Source organism: Podarcis gaigeae, assembly GCF_964106915.1.
Source record: "Podarcis gaigeae genome assembly, chromosome: 12".
In the NCBI taxonomy this organism is placed as follows: domain Eukaryota; kingdom Metazoa; phylum Chordata; class Lepidosauria; order Squamata; family Lacertidae; genus Podarcis; species Podarcis gaigeae.
The window spans coordinates 14,683,565-14,700,191 of NC_139688.1; the positions used below are offsets into that span (position 1 = coordinate 14,683,565).

Consider the following 16,627-nt stretch of genomic DNA (forward strand, 5'->3'; position numbering starts at 1 on the left):
ACGTTTGGAACCTATGCAGATTAACACAACTGTACTATTCATGAATTCATCCGTGACTGACTAATGTAATATCTGGAGCAGCATTGTCTTGTTGTATATAATAGAGATATACATCATTGTTCAAGTAGATAATGAGAGGAGAGCAATGAAGGTACCTAAGACCAAAGACAATCTCACAAAGAGGATTGTGGAGAGCTAGTATATTTACAGAGACGCCTTTAACCGACACATTAAAGGTAAAGGTAAAGGTACCCCTGCCCGTATGGGCCAGTCGTGTCCAGCTCTAGGGTTGTGCGCTCATCTCACTTAAGAGGCTGGGAGCCAGCGCTGTCCGCAGACACTTCCGGGTCACGTGGCCAGCGTGACGAAGCTGCTCTGGCGAGCCAGCACCAGCGCAGCACACGGAAACGCCGTTTACCTTCCCGCTATAAAGTGGTACCTATTTATCTACTTGGACTTAGGGGTGCTTTCGAACTGCTAGGTGGGCAGGAGCTGGGACCGAAAGGTGGGAGCTCACCCCGCCGCGGGGATTTGAACCGCCGACCATACGATCGGCAAGTCCTAGGCACTGAGGTTTTACCCACAGCGCCACCCGCGTCCCAATTAAAACTGAATTAAGTGCCCCTAGAAGCAATAGATAAGACCTGAAATTCAGTAGCTCCCAAACTTTCTGCATAGGAAAACCACCAATAGACTCTTATGCTAGTTCTATTTGGTGACCCAGAAACCTCCCACTTAGTTTCATTGACTAGATTATGCCTGATATACGCAATGTGCTCTTTGCAGGGCTGCTTTTGGAAAAGCAAAACCAGCAGCTGTGACTTCTGGATGAAGGTTTTTTTTTTTAAAAAAAAGAATTATTACAGAAATAGAACAAACAAAGAAAAAAGAAAAAAGACACCCTTTACACCCATACCATATGACTTCTAAAGAATACCTCCTCTGAGCAGATGTTCTGCTTTTAACTCTCAGACACCAAAATGGCAGGCCGGGTTTGGGAAGGAAGCCAAATCCAGCAACAGTTGTGGGCTGCTAGCCCATAATCGGCAGAGATGTTCCTGCCAGCCGGTGGAAAAGTGTGGACTTGAGTTTTCCTAAGGGTATTTTGGACACTCATCAAATGTGGTTGTTATTATCCCATTATGAAAACCAATCTTGAGTACTTTTGCTATGACAACTTGGAAGTATGCTCTCTTTCCTGATGTGATGCATCATGGGAAGGTTTAATGAGAGGTGGAAATGGCCACCTGACTAAGGAGGATAAATTTGAGGCGCTCTATTCTTTTGTTGGGGTGAAGTGCAAAAATAAACAAACTGTGAAGCATTTGCATTTGTGAGAGTGGAAAAGTGGAAGATTTGATCCGCTGCTTACTGGGATAAGACACGAGAGAGGTGGGAAACCTGCCGAATTGCAGAAAATGGGCCCAGGAGCATATTTGTAGTTGATTTTGGGATGAGGAGAACTAAAATGAATTTCTGAGTAAAAAAATCATTCCCTTTGATTATAACAGAGTCTTTCCCCATGCCTTCTCCCCATTTTGGTGGTTAGTTTCTCTTTCCCCATCATGCTACCCTTGTGTTATGACATTATGGTAAGCTTAGAGATGTTACTTTCACTTTCAGCAGATGTCTGCCTGCCACATTTTTTAAATGTCTGGATCACTGAGGTGTTTCAATTTGTGCCACCTTGTACAAATCCCATTCTGCCTCCAATAAACCTGAAATGTTTGGATTTGGATTAACGCCCAAGTCTGACGTAGATTCCTAGTATTTATGTAGGAACCAATGCACGACTACAGATTAGGATAGATTCGAAATGCAACCGTTTGAATATGTCTCACAGAAGACAAACTCCTAAGAGTAACTCTTATTAAGAAATATTTTTAACTCAAACTGTGAAATGACCGCAGTTTTTCTTGCCCTTCAGTTTCTGTTCCGAACTTCATTTGTGAAGAACTTGCAGAGCTTTGTTCAGATGCAGCTTTTCATCTCAATAATTCAATTTGCCTGCATTTGAGTTCCAGGCTGGTGGTTGGCATTCATATTTAAATGCCTCTTTCATGCTCTGTTACTGTAATTTAATTTGGCAGGGAGAGAGATCCATATTGTTTCTCTCTGGCGGGTGGGAGGGGGATGGCTTTAGTAAACTCTGTTTGGAAAGTTGCAAGTAATAGAATTGCCTGTAACATGGATTGTTGGGGTGCCTGTACAAGAATTAAAACAACCACTGCAAAGCTTTCCTCATGGTATGTCTAGGGTGTTTCTAATGAGCCCCCACATCATTGTCATCAAATTACCAGCCCATGTTTTCCCCCACTGCATTTAATCTGGATTTACCCTTTCCAGGGCAAGTTTGCTAAATTATAAAAACCTGTTGCAAATGAATGAACCAACCAATGCAACATCTCAATAACCCATTTAAAATATTAAATCCCCACCTGGAGGCACCGTCAGGGTTTGTTGTTGTTCAGTCATTTAGTCGTGTCCGACTCTTGTGACCAGAGCACGCCAGGCACTCCTGTCTTCCACTGCATGGTCAAACTCATGCTGGTAGCTTCGAGAACACTGTCCAACCATCTTGTCCTCTGTTGTTCCCTTCTCCTTGTGCCCTCCATCTTTCCCAACATCAGGGTCTTTTCCAGGGAGTCTTCTCTTCTCATGAGGTGGCCAAAGTATTGGAGTCTCAGCTTCAGGATGTGTCCTTCCAGTGAGCACTCAGGGCTGATTTCCCTAAGAATGGATAGGTTTGATCTTCTTACAGTCCATGGGACTCTCAAGAGTCTCCTCCAGCACCATAATTCAAAAGCATCACTTCTTTGGCAATCAGCCTTCTTGATGGTCCAGCTCTCACTTCCATACATCACTACTGGGAAAACCATAGCTTTAACTATACGGACCTATACGGACCTTTGTAGGCAAGGGTATTCTATACCCTCAGGGTATAGAATACCAATTTAAAGGCATGTTTCTTCCTCACGCACCAGTATGTGGAGTGAACTTATGAACAGGTTCCTCTGTTTCCTCCTTTTCTCAACCATTTGCAGAGGCAGCTTGACTCAATGGAAAGTAGGTGGGACATCCTACCTGTCTATCACATGATGTCATAATGGCAGCACATGATTGACCTGTGGTTTGTCCAATTGCTGTTTTCCTGAGGGGTGGCAGCCTGGGAAACAGGATATATGTGTATTGCATTTTTTCTAGTCTTTATTGAGCATTCATTCTGATTTGTTTGTGGGGAGATTACATGACAATGAGCAATCATCCTGATTTGGTTCTGGGGTGTCCATAGAAAATTGTCCCAATGCACCTTTCTCACAAAACGCACAATTTTATATATCTCTATCATGTATCCTGTCTATCATGTATCGTCTTACCTTTTTTCTAAACCAGAATGCCCCAAGTTCTTCACAAGGGAATTATTCCAGACCCATTATCATTTTGGTCGCTGCCTTTCTGAACCTTTTTCAGCTCTACAGTATCATATTTTTTTTTACATAAAATGACCAGAAAAATCCCCAACGAACGTCATTAAATATTTTGTAGAATATTTTATAGATTAAAGAACAGAAGATACAAATGCAGTTTTACAAATATGAAAAGCCAGTCTATTTACATCCGTTTTCCTATACGTAAGTGAAATTAAAACTAAAATAAGTCACATCCATTTACATCAGGGTTTTCACTGTATACGACAGGATAAAAGAAAAGTAAAACTGATAGAAGTATCAGACAGAACATCCTGACAGTTTCTCTTGAGGCTCTGTTGATTAAAACCCAGCAGGGAATATTAAATCCGGTACAAAACACACAAGAGGTAAAGCCATTCCACGTGAATCATTTTCATTACTATTTTAAAATAGCATTTTAGCCATTTACTACAATACCTAATTCTGAAGAACAGTGCCCACAGGCTCAACTGCATAATGTGATCTTATCTGCCACTGACTGGCACATGGGTTAAGTATTAGGTAATACAATGGTACCTCAGGTTAAGAACTTAATTCATTCCGGAGGTCTGTTCTTAACTTGAAGTACCACTTTAGCTAATGGGGCCTCCTGCTGCCGCTGTGCTGCCGCTGCACGATTTCTGTTCTCATCCTGAAGCAAAGTTCTTAATCCAAGGTAATATTTCTGGGTTAGCGGAGTCTGTAACCTGAAGTGTATGTAACCTGAAGCATATGTAACCCGAGGTACCACTGCAATAGGCTGGCTGTAACAATTTGTCAGAAATTACCATGGTCCAAAAAAATACAACCTAGAAAAAAATATCACGCTGTCATTGCCCTAAACCAGGGGCAAGGAACCTCCAGGCCTCTCAATCTCATTCCTGGAATTCTCCCCTATGACCTATTCCCTCTCCCGATAGCTGGCCACGCTTCACACCCAAAGTGTTTCTGCCTTTCTGTAATGCGACCTTGAACTCTGATGCCTCTTGCTTTTCTGGATGTAAGAGAGAGTGATGTTTGTTTGTGCAAAGAGAGACAAACTATTTCCTTAAGGCAGCAAGGAAATCGTGCAAGCCCCAATTGCTTTGGTCACCCTGAGAAGGGGACTGGAAATAGTGGTTTGTTGGCACCTCAATTCCACCCCCCCAAAAAAGTGTTCTACATCTGTTGCCATAGTCATGGCCGAATCCAGGACCAGGCAATCCAAGTGGCTGCCTGGGATATGGAGTTTGTAGGGAGACTGTCCTGGATAAACTATCCACTCACCAGCTAAACCCAAGTTTGTGGCTAGCACTCTGTTGTTATTTCTACTTCATCATCATCATCATCATCATCATAATAATAATAATAATAATAATAATAATAATAGAAGCATATGCAACATCATTGCCCATGGTGGTCATGTGAGTGGTTGTGTTAAGATTGAGGTGTTTACTATCAATTTACTTACCATCTTATATGAGGGGGATATAAACTATGTGAGCAATTTGAGAACTCATGAAATGGGCCCCCAAATGCAGTGCAAAACAAGGTATTCAAAAGTCGAGAACAGACTTTTTGGGGTACAGAAAACTATTGCAGCCTAAGGGGGCCGTTTGATTCAGAGCTGGCCCTAGTTAGGGGTGGATGGATCTGTCAGATTCGGTTTCTGCTTCTCCTGATTCCAGTCAGGAGATAGGTTTGCCATAGTTCCACACCAGTTTTATTTACTTAACAAAATCTATATACTTCTCGTCATAAAACTTCTTAAGCGGCTTACAAGAACCTTTGAAAACTAGCATACAGTTTGAAACATTTAAGGGTAATTAACAGTGATTTTATTTGGAAAACACGCCAGCATCTATGTGTCTAGATGGGCTTGCCTAAACAAACAGGTCCATATTGCTTTGCATGTGGTGAAGTTGAGCCAAATGGGCCTTCTAAGAACCTGCTCTATGTACAACACCACTTGCTATTTTCCCTGTGAATTAGTTTTCTAGAAATCTCCACGCTGTTTGCTGCCTGTGGTAATTTTGCTAACCCTTCGGTTTATGAGGTAAAAAAAAAAGTCATTGTATGAGGTATTTTTTTTTTTATAAGTCCCCGTGGAGAGCACTGCAGCATTTGCATCTATTATTTAGAAAAGACGTGGTCACAGGCGACAACAGAAATAAACACACTCTCGCTCCTTTCTTTTAAGAGTGTAGACACGGCATGCTTATATTTATAAGAACCTGTCAGCTTCATATCTTTCCCTTTGCAACAGCTACATAAGGACAGGAGGTTAAAACAAAACAAAAAAAAGCCCCTTTCAGTTTATGCCTTTTATGGTAATTATAAAGGGATCCTCTTGGACTCTCCCCCCCCTTTCTAAATGGCCCTTCTAGGTCTGAAGTTGTAAGCGGCAGCACAAAGATACAAAGTGGTACTACAGTAAGGGTATTTACATAGCCCATTAAGTTCCAGCAATATTTATAATCTGATATACTAAACACCAAGGTCCAACCATGCAATTATGAAACATTAAAGTAGACTTTTGGGTGGGAAAGCTACAGTAAAAAACCAAATGTTTGACACGAGCTTGGGATGACCCATTTTGATGAGAAGATATCGCACTCCCGGCCTCTGAATTAATCATGCAGGAAGAGGCATTTGTACTTGACGCATTGCAAAAATGTTATGGCCTATCAATGCATCCTTTGTCAGCTCGCTTTAAAATGCACCAAGCTGATGAGATGGGAAAAGAAAGGAGCAAAATGAAAGGCTCCTCTGGAAAGCAGACACTGTGGATTGGTTGATAGAATGGCAGGTTTGGCATGGGAAATATTAAGGCACCTCATTGTGCTGGTGTGACCTATTCCCCCTCCTTCTTCCACCCAGTATACCTCAGGCATACCAGGGGGCAAGCAACTCGGTAGTGGCCCTCCCTGTGGAACACCCGCCCTTCAGATGTCAAGCAAATAAACAACTATCTGACTTTCAGAAGACATCTGAAGGCAGCCTTGTATCTGGAAGTTTTTAACGTATGATGTTTTAGTATGTTGTGATGTATGCTGTGAGCCGCACAGGGTGGCTGGGGAAACCCCAGCCAGATGGGCAGGGTATAAATAAAAAGATTATGATTTTAAAGGCTGCAGATATGCGCCTGCATAGCTGTGACTCAGAAGAACATCTGCAACAGCCACCCAGGACATAGAAGAGTCGGCCAAGAAAGGACGGCAAAAAGAAAGAGCCAGTGTGGTGTGGTGGTTAAGAGTGGTGGACTCGTAATCTGGTGAACTGGGTTTCCTTCCCCGCTCCTCCACATGCAGCTGCTGGGTGACCTTGGGCCAGTCACACTTTTCTGAAGTCTCTCAGCCTCACTCACCTCACAGAGTGTTTGTTGTGGAGAAGGAAGGGAAAGGAGAATGTTAGCCGCTTTGAGACTCCTTAGGGTAGTGAAAGGCAGGATATCAAGGCCAAACTCTTCTTCTTAGCTCTGAGTCACAGAAGCATCGATGGAAGGAACATGGAAACTGAACTAAGCCATGTGGCCTTCAGAATCCAATTATGCTTGTACTTTAGCCACACGTACCTTTCCACTGCCCTTTCCAGGCACGGTCCACAATTTAATGTTCTGTGTTCCAGCACCATATTTTTTTTTGGCTCCAGAGCTTTCCTTGTGAAAACACATTCTACGAAGCTCAATCGGAGCAAACATCCATCTGTAGAAACCCCAATTTGACCTTTGCTCCTATTCAGCTTTAAAGAGCAGGTTTTCGTGAGGAAAGCTTGGGGCAACGAAAAAGCGGAGGGAAACAAAACTCAGACATCAAGCGTGCCTGGGAAGAGAAGGGTGAAAAGTAAGTGAGGATAATAAGCAGAACATCAATGCTACACCCTACAGTCCAGGAAAAGTTTTAGTGCATGATCCTATAACATATATAGACTGGTGGCTGGTCAAGAACATTAATTTTGGTTAACTGATGGGATTAGGTAAAGATTTACCTGGATGCTTTTTGACAGACTAGTATTTTAAATATATATATATATATATTGTTATTGTTATTTATTGTGGTGAGCCTTAAGCAACCAGGTGTTCTAATGCTAGGAATAATTCAAGCCTGGTCAGTTTCTCTTTCCCCTGCTCCAAATGGTGCCGTTCTCTGACTTTGGACAAGTAACTTGCCTGGTGCCTTCTGCTTCAAGCTTTATTTTTCAATCTGCATCATTATGTCCTAGGTGTCCTAATCAATAGTTAAAAGTTTTGTTCCCTCCCACTCCCCCCACCTCTTCTTTTATTTTTTACAAATGCACATCAGCATGAATGGAAAACCGCTCGGCAGGTATCATAAACACTGGAAAAGAAAATTATATATATATAGAATGATATTCAAATTATGCTAGGAGAGTTGTTGCATTAAAGAAGTCACAAAAGCGTGACAGGTTTTGACTACAGGAAAAGACTTGTGCTGCCCACACTATTTGATCTGGAAACCATGTTTTTTATTCCAAGATGTTTGGGAGTTTGGGTCACAGCAAGCATTAAAATGAAGTCACTCTGCACATACAGAGCTGGTGTAGTGTCTATGGCTGCTCTTTATGCAGTGGGGCTTACATCCAAGTAAACACGCTCAGGATTGCACTATTAAGAAACTGAGCTGTGAATCAATGGACAGCCTTGGTGGCATCTCTTAGCCTCAGTCTCTCATCTGCAGTACGGGAATACCAATAGTGACCCAAAGCCCAGGGTTGTTGCAAAGATAAATGAAATAATTCAGGTGAAGTGCTCTGAACACTCTAGAGCACTACATAAAACCATCATTTTCTGTCTGCTGAAATTAAAGATTTGAATAGCAAGCTGACAAAAAGGGAAGCCTTAACAACAGGCAAAACATAATACATATATGATGATGTAACATAAAAATGCATACAATAAATTAGTATCGGAAACGGCGTATGTGAAAACACGCAAGTCACAAAACGAGTATTTGGAGAATTTAATGGGAAACGTTGTCACAGGAATGGGGAAGCCATGGCGCTCCAGCTGGACTCCAGCTCCTAAGAGCAAAGGCAGTGGTCAGCTGTGCTGCAACATCTGGAGGGCCACAGATTGCCCATCCCTGTGTTCAGAAGACAGCCATTCATCCCACGTACAACTGTTCCAAATGCAAATCCATTCATTCACTCATTCATTCCAAGAAGGATGAAGAAACAAATCCAATAACTTTCCCCAACAAGGTCAGAGGCTCCCCTAATGATTAAGGACCCTGTATGGGGGAATTGAAGGTCTGAAGAGGGGATGCATTTGAATACATCACTCTTTGCCAACCTGGAGCCCTCCAGATGTTTTTGGACTACAACTCCCATCAGCCCCAGCCAGCTTGTGCTGATGGGAGTTGTACTCCAAAAATTTGGAGGGTTCCAGGTTGGCACAGCCTGATTGAAAGTGAATTTCTTATGAGGAATCCTATTTGGAATAAGGGAATTTCCCTTTAAAAAAGGGAAAAGTTGACAGCTATGAACTGGATAAAACCTCTGTATAAATTGCAGCATCCTTTTGAGCCTTCTTAGTCAATATAGTAGCTAATTCCCAAGATGGGAAAGAGTTTTATAGCCCAGCTAAAAAAATAAATAGCCACACTGAGGACAAAGGTTACGTGTGAAGAAACAGGCTCTACCCACTTCTAGCTCTAGGTTGCTTGGAAGGGAATGTGTCCCTTCAGCTAATAAGGTTCCCTGCCCATGGTTTATAAGGTACCGCATACCTCAGTCTATACAGTTTTTTTTTCTGTCTCCGTGCAGTTCACCGTTCCTCCTTTGTCAAGTTCCAATCTCTGTCTCAAGACTCATTGCACAGCTCTGAGCCCAAATCATTGGCTCCCAACCGCAGTTTCCATTTGTAAAAGGGTAATATTAGTGACCGACATCACTGGCTTGTTGAGAGAGCATATGCAATAATGATGGCGAAACCATTTGCAAATTAAAAGTGCAACATAACAATCAATACTCAGGGCACAGCCAAACTGTAGGAACAGAGGGAAAATATGCCAGTGTGTGATAAGAGCGAGGATGTTCTATTAATCAAAGTTCGTGCAAGCTGAATTCTGCAGTTTGTGTGTGTGTCCCCTACAAAAACCTTAATTCTTTTCTTCTGCTAGTCATGGCAAAGGTCTGTGTATGACATCTTACCCAAGCCTCCACCCCCTTAGGTTTCTTAGAGTTCACCAGATTTAAAAGTGCCATTAGACTTTGGGCTATATTTTGCAGCGGCTGCTCACCAGTTCCAGGGTGGTGTCTGCAAGCCTCAATGTCTTTACCTGATATGGCTTGGCCAAAAGGGACTAGTGAGCCAAATGAGTTGGTCTGGGGGGCCTCATTAGGTCCATGAGCCAAAGGTTCCCCATCCTTGAACCAAAGCCTAGTAACACTTTCTTCTGAAACTATGGACCAGGCTGAGGCCTGCATGCCAACGTGGGTTGATATCATGATCTGCATCTATGTAACAGAGCTGGTCCTAAGTCTGGCGATGTTTGGCCTCATGCAAATGGGGAAGTGTTTGCTGAAAGAACATGGACAAGCAAGCAATATGTTTAGTGGGCATCTGGGATGATTCAGATGCCAGGGTGATGAATTGAAAGTGACTGGCAGGAACTTCAGCACAGACAAAAGGAAGTTCTTCAGACCTCACCTAATTTATCTATGGAACTCAATATCACAAGGTGTGGCAATGGCCAGCATCTTAGATGACCTTAAAGAGGATTAGATACATTTGTGAAATATTAGGCTACCAATGGCTGCCATTCATGATGCCTATATATACCATCCCGGTTCAGGGGAAGTGCATCTCCAAAATTATCAAGTTTTAGAGGGCAACCACGGTAGAGGACTCTTGCCTTCATGTCTTGATGTCATCTTTTTAGAGATATCTCGCTGAACGCTGTTGGAAAAATGGATGCTAAACTAGAGGGACATTGGTCTGAGGCAGCACAACTTTTCTTTTTCTTAATCCAGTAAATCCCAATTATTTTCAGCATGGAATTGGCAGGGGTCAGAATGATAACCAATAAAAATGTATCAAAACACACCACTTCCTATGGTCCAAGGACACACAAATCCTACAGCTGAAAACAAGTTCTAAAGCTAAACGCAAAGGGTACCACGACCTCCACTAGGCCATTCCCACATTTTGACATGTAGACAAAAATAGGGTAAAAACTCTACAGACATTATAAAATGTTATCACGCTGACTGAACTGTACAATGCAGCAATATGCCCTATAATCTTTAGTCTTTTGCAGGCACCCACGTGGCTTATATCACTGTGGTTTCCGTTTGGAGGGAAAACTGAGTCGCTGAATTACGATGCAACTGGGAGATGCTTTCTGAGCCATTCCGAGAAATAGAAGAGCTGTGAAGTCTGTAATCTCGGCCCATTCTTTGGTTCAAACACCAACTCCGCCATTTTCTTTTCAGTTCGCCTTGTACCTAAATGTAAACAGAGTGCACCAGCACGCAGAGTATTAGGTGTGCACATTCATAAGAAGTGGACATCAATTTGGGGGTCGGGGTGGGGGCTCGGAAAGATCAACAATGCTTTCCCCCCCCCCCCACAAGATGCTTTAACATGCAGCAAGGTTGTATAATAATTCCTTTTCAGGAAGATATACAACACTGAGAGTGGATACCTCTGAACCAGAGACAGCAGAGCTGCCAAGAATCCCTGGTCAAAGCTGAATCCAAATTTGCACCCACCCATACCCATCCAAATGTTCTCCAGGGTCCATATTAATTATCCCAAATGCCCCTGACGCAACATTGCTCCAGGGCACTGTGGGAAATGAAGGCCACACCATCTTTTAAGAGCACTATGATACCATTTTAAATAATCATGGCTCCCCCCACCCCACCCAAGAATTATGGGAGCTTCCGTTTGTTAAGGGTGGTGAGAGTTGTTAGGAGACCCCTATTCCCCTCACAATTCCCAGTTTCCTACAAAGATGGGCTGGTAATTGTAGCCTAACAACTCTCAGCACACTTGGCATGGCTGTTTAAAGTGGTATCATAGTGTTTTGTATGTGTGGTGTGAACGTGGCTTAAAATGGCACCTCCCCTATCGCAGGAAACACTACCTTGGGGGTTTAGCTGCCTGATCTGGGCAGGGAGGGTAGAGAGGGTTATTAGCAGAGAAGTGGGGTCCTGCTGGGGTGCCATGAACTGTCTAGTAATGCTGGGTGCTAACACCAGCCCTGGGTCCCTCACAAAGCCTCAAAAGCCCAAGGAACTAGAACGCTTTCTGAGCCTTCCTTAGTTATTACCACAAGAGACTAAATAAAAACTTACTTCACTGTTCAGAAAGCAATATAGGACTGCAACAACCAGGCCCTGTAAATTGGAAATATTCATAAGTTAAACATAACGATAAACTATTTAAGTAAAAATAATGAACTATGTCAGTTTAAAAAACAACAACACTGGGATATATCTTACCTGAAAAGATCCCAGACATAACTCAAAAATGATCTGATAGTTATTAGAAATGCGAATCGGAAAGACCGCAAACAACATGTAGTGAACTCCAAACAGTGGTATAAGCAGCAATGTCGATTTTGCAAGTCTCCTAAAAAACAAACAAACCAACACACGAAAAAGTAAGGATGAATCAGAGCTTAACAGAGATCCCCTAAATTTCCATTTTCCCAACAGGGACTTCTGGGGAGTTTCACTTACTTATACTGGGACTGGTCATTGCCTCCAACATCTGGCGATCTCAGCTTTTGCAGTAGAATTCTTATAATGCTGATGAAAAGTACAAAATTCACCTAGAAGACAGCATGCATGCACACCAGTAAATCCACACACCTCTCCCTGGCAGTAAAGGTTCAGTAAGAGTAAACTGAAAAACTAACAATTTATAGTCCTTTCATGATACCCTACATTAAAAGGTATATGAGGAAGCTGCTTCACTCTAATAGTAGGGCTGGACTTGATTAAAAATTCTGGCCCATGGTCAGTTAGTAAACTTTGTAGCTGAGCAACGATTTGAATATGGACCTCCCCAGTCTGATACTCTAAGGCAGTGGTTCTCAACCTGTGGGTCCCCAGATGTTGTTGAACTACAACTCCCATCATCTCTGAGGTCTGGCCTTGCTAGCTAGGGGTGATGGGAGTTGTAGTCCGTCAACATCTGGGGGCCCACAGGTTGAGAAAGGCCCAATCACCTTTGAAATCTGGCCTGCAGACGGTCCAGGAACCAGCATGTTTTTACATGAGTAGAATGTGTCCTTTTATTTAAAATGCATATCTGGGTTATTTGTGGGGCCTGCCTGTTGTTTTTACAAGAGTAGAATATGTGCTTTTATTAAAAATGCATCTCTGGGTTATTTCTGGGGCATAGGAATTCGTTCATTTTTTTTATTCAAAATATAGTCCGGCCGCCCACAAGGTCTGAGGGACAGTGGACCGGCCCCCTGCTGAAAAAGTTTGCTGACCCGTGCTCTAAGCCCTACATAACACTAAGCTTAGCGTAAGCCACATTAGGGGGCTGTAGCTGAAAGGCAGGATAGGACACAGCTTAGTTGGTTAGAGCATAGTGCTGATAATCTCAAGGTTGTGAGTTCCATCCCCATACGGGCCACCTGCATATCCCTGCATTGCAGGGCTTTGGACTAAATGACTGTCAGGGTCAACTATACAAATCTAGGATTCTAGGACTTTGATAGGCAGGTCATATGTAACTGCAGGACTGCAAAAAGTCCTATGTAGTTCTCAGTTCAGATTTTTTCGCTAGTCTAAAACAACACCTTCACTGAAGGAGAGTATAAGGCAGCCTTCTCTAATCTGGTGCCCGCCAGATGTTTAGCTTCCATCATACCTGACCATTGGCTATGCAATCAGGGGCTGATGGGAGCTGTAGCCAAAAACTTCTGGAGAGCACCAGGGTGGGGGAAGAAAGGGCAACATATGGACAGAGAATCGGAGAATCATAGAATTGCAGAGCTGGAAGGTGCACCAAGGTTCATGTACTCCAACCCCTGCAATGCAGGAATCACATCTATTGAATCCTAATCATGTGTCTCTCACCTGTTTGAGTCTTTGCCTCAAATTCTTTGGCTTGTTGGAATTTCACTGTGCCAAGTACTGAACAGTGTGGCTGGTACAGGACATCTCAAATTTAAAAGACCAAGAAGAGGAACACGGCACGGAATGCCCAGAGCTTGCCAAGAAGGATCCTTCCATGGCCAAAATGTTATTGGGAGATGTTTCCAACACGCTAATGGTGAGAGCCATTAGTGGCATCAGAAACGAACAGCTCGGTTTGACAGTGTTACCAAAGGGCAAATTACAGCCATTTTATTTCTGGCAAAGTTGACCACCACCCAATGAAAAGTAGCAGGGAGACTGAATTATAATTTACTTGTGTCCTATAGACGTTAATCCAGAAGTGAGATATTTTTGTCTCATAAATGAATGGAGGCATAACCTCAGCTGAAAGAGAGGGGTGTGTGGGTGGGTGAGTGAGTGAGAGGCTACAACTGTCCTCCCACTTTTGCGTACATTTTGGGGGTGCAGGTGGGGAATTTCAAGGGCTGAAAGATCTGGGGAGTTCCAGTAAAAAACAAAGTACTTCTGACAAGCCTGCCGTCTGTTCACTCCTGTCCTGCCTACTGCAATTTTACTCTACCTTGCTACTTGGTGAACCATCCCTGACACCTCCTAGTATAGGGCGGTATATAAATTCAATAAATAATAATAATAATACCTACCTATCTTCTCATTATACTTTTGGGGACAAGAAGAGAGCTGCCACAATTGACATCGAGTATAATGAATCCATAATTAATTCACGATTAATGTGCCTTTTGCCTGTCACTTATAAACAAGGCTAATTAGAGCTTGGGGTTCACCAAGACCTAATTAGCAAATAAACAAACAAAAAACCCCCATCAGGGTTTACAGGGTCAGCACAGATGGTTTCTGGACAGCCTAGAGCTACAGTGCTTCTATTTTTAATATATATATTTTTTGAGGGGGGGGAATATTTACGATTTTTTGTAAATTGCTTAGCATACCATTAGAGGGCATTTATACACATCTATATTAAAATGCAATGCATTGTGCATACACACTCGTGCAAACACCCCCCCCCACTATATATGAAGATGCCTACAAATAAAAAATAAAATCCTTTGAAACATTAAATTCCTTGATGGGGATTTGAAAAGGTATGGCTCTGGCAGGATGCAATGGGATAAGTATTGCAAGCATCATCAGCTGGCATAGAAAATGTGTTGGTTCCGGATAGTTAGCCCTATGAAAAGTGATCTTGCAAATGGAGGCTGATTTAGCTACATCTATTTTAACTTTTATAAAGCAGGTAGGGGCTGTTTTGGTCCACTAAGTATTTGAAGACTGTGTCTGGTGGGGCGGGGGGTGCTGTTGCATTTTTCACTGTTGTTTTTAGGACTTTGTGGGAATTTTAAAAAACCAAAACATATTTCAATGTGCTAGCAGGAGTTCTTTCTGACGGACATGTTATATTAGCCGCCTTAATGGATCATATCATCCTTGAGCTGAAAAGTAGGTTATAAATAAAATCAATACGTTAAAATATGATAGCACACTTTGCTCAGATCGACACACGCACACAGAATTACAGAGCTGAAAATCACAGTGTGAAACCGAAGCATTAACATGCCATTTGAATTTACTTACTAAAATTGAAATTAGGATGGGTAATCTTATAACCCACCAAGGAACGCTGTGATCGTTCGTATCCCAGCAACTATTGGGAAGAAGGGGGGGGGGGGAAATAAAAAATATTAATCCCATTTATACGGTAAATAAATTGAGAAGCTACATTGAAAATGCCAAGCAAATTGGAAAAGGGCAAAACCTCCCAAAAAACAAAAACAGGTACTATTTTCTCTTGCAAAGTCAGTGCTGGAATCATGGAGATATGGGCAGAAGTGAGGCAGCCACAGTAGTAGAGTCCTCAATAACAGGAGAAGCTATAGAAAGCCAGAAATGTCCACCCCTTTTATAGGGCCTGGGGGTGGGGTTTCCTTGCTGGCAGAGTGGGGGTCCCAAGTGGGTGCCCTCTATAGCCCCTGCAAGAGTAGTGAGGTCGCACCTGCCTGTGCAGCGTCTAGCATGACCTAATGGAAGGATGCCCTGGCTTGTGCAGTGTTGGGAGACACATGTGACATCACATGGCTCACATGTGACATCACATGGCTCACGTGTGATGTCACATGTGCACACCGGGCCCCTTCACTTTTTGGAGCAACCCGGTGCCTGTGATCCACTGTATTAGCAAAGCAAGCAACTTTTGTTAAAAGATGAATTTACCATGTGCTTTGAGTCAGGGGCGTAGGAAGGAGGGGGCAGTTTGTCCTGGGTGTCATCCCAGGGTGTGTGTGGCAAAACCCCCCTGAGTGGATCGCCACACCACCCCCAATGGGCGCCAAATCAAATATCTTTAATACGGTCGATGACCAGAAAGCAATTTATAAAAAATATGACATTATAAGTAGTATTGTGCTACAAATAACAGTGGAAATATGGCCAATTCACAGAATTGGTCGCACAACCCCCCAGGTGCTGATCGCCTCCATTGGGCGCCAATAGCCATGCTGATCACCGCACTGATCGCTCCCAATGGGCACCAATCACCATGCCAATTGCTCTCCTGGGCAGCTTGCCCTGCCCCTGAGCAGCTCCCCCCCCCCCAGGTGCACGGCATGTGCGCCACTCCAGGTGCCCAAGTGGCTTTGAGTTAGTTCACACAGTGAATGTTGCTCCTCAAGAACAGAGATGTTGCTCCTCAAGAACAGAGCAGAAATTCCCCACAGCCGCTTTTACTTTTGGCCACTGAAAGACCTGGCCTCCTCTGAAGTTGTTGAATCCCCCTTTAAAGCCTTCTAAGCCAAGTTAAATATGTGAAGAAGCATTTGACTGAACCACACAGGACTGAACCTGCGTGCAAATCCCGCGTTCTGTTGTTGAGCACAGAACTACATATGTCAAGCACTTACACCCTGTCCAATCTGGTCCCCTCTAGATGTTGTTGAACTAGAGTTCCCAGCAGACCACGCCCAGGATGGTTGAGGAAGTCTGCTCTATACAGTAGCAGGGAGCAGCCAATATAAAATATTTTTAAAATGATGAATTCATCACCTGTCACTCCCCGTTGTCCCTGGAGCGGGAATGAGCCTCAT

General features: G+C 43.1%; 1 protein-coding gene across 1 annotated transcript in view; it reads right to left on the bottom strand.

Moving 5' to 3' along the window:
• Window positions 1-3,536: 3,536 nt before the first annotated feature.
• VIPR2 (vasoactive intestinal peptide receptor 2) overlaps window positions 3,537-16,627 on the bottom strand; it is a 55,896-nt gene continuing 42,805 nt past the window's right edge. The window contains exons 9-13 of the mRNA XM_083705062.1: window positions 15,123-15,192; window positions 12,138-12,229; window positions 11,898-12,027; window positions 11,751-11,792; window positions 3,537-10,895 (exon numbers count right to left, since the gene is read on the bottom strand). Of these exons, the coding sequence (XP_083561188.1) occupies window positions 10,722-10,895; window positions 11,751-11,792; window positions 11,898-12,027; window positions 12,138-12,229; window positions 15,123-15,192 (508 nt within the window). The 3' untranslated portion in view covers window positions 3,537-10,721. The remainder of the gene's footprint in view (window positions 10,896-11,750; window positions 11,793-11,897; window positions 12,028-12,137; window positions 12,230-15,122; window positions 15,193-16,627) is intronic.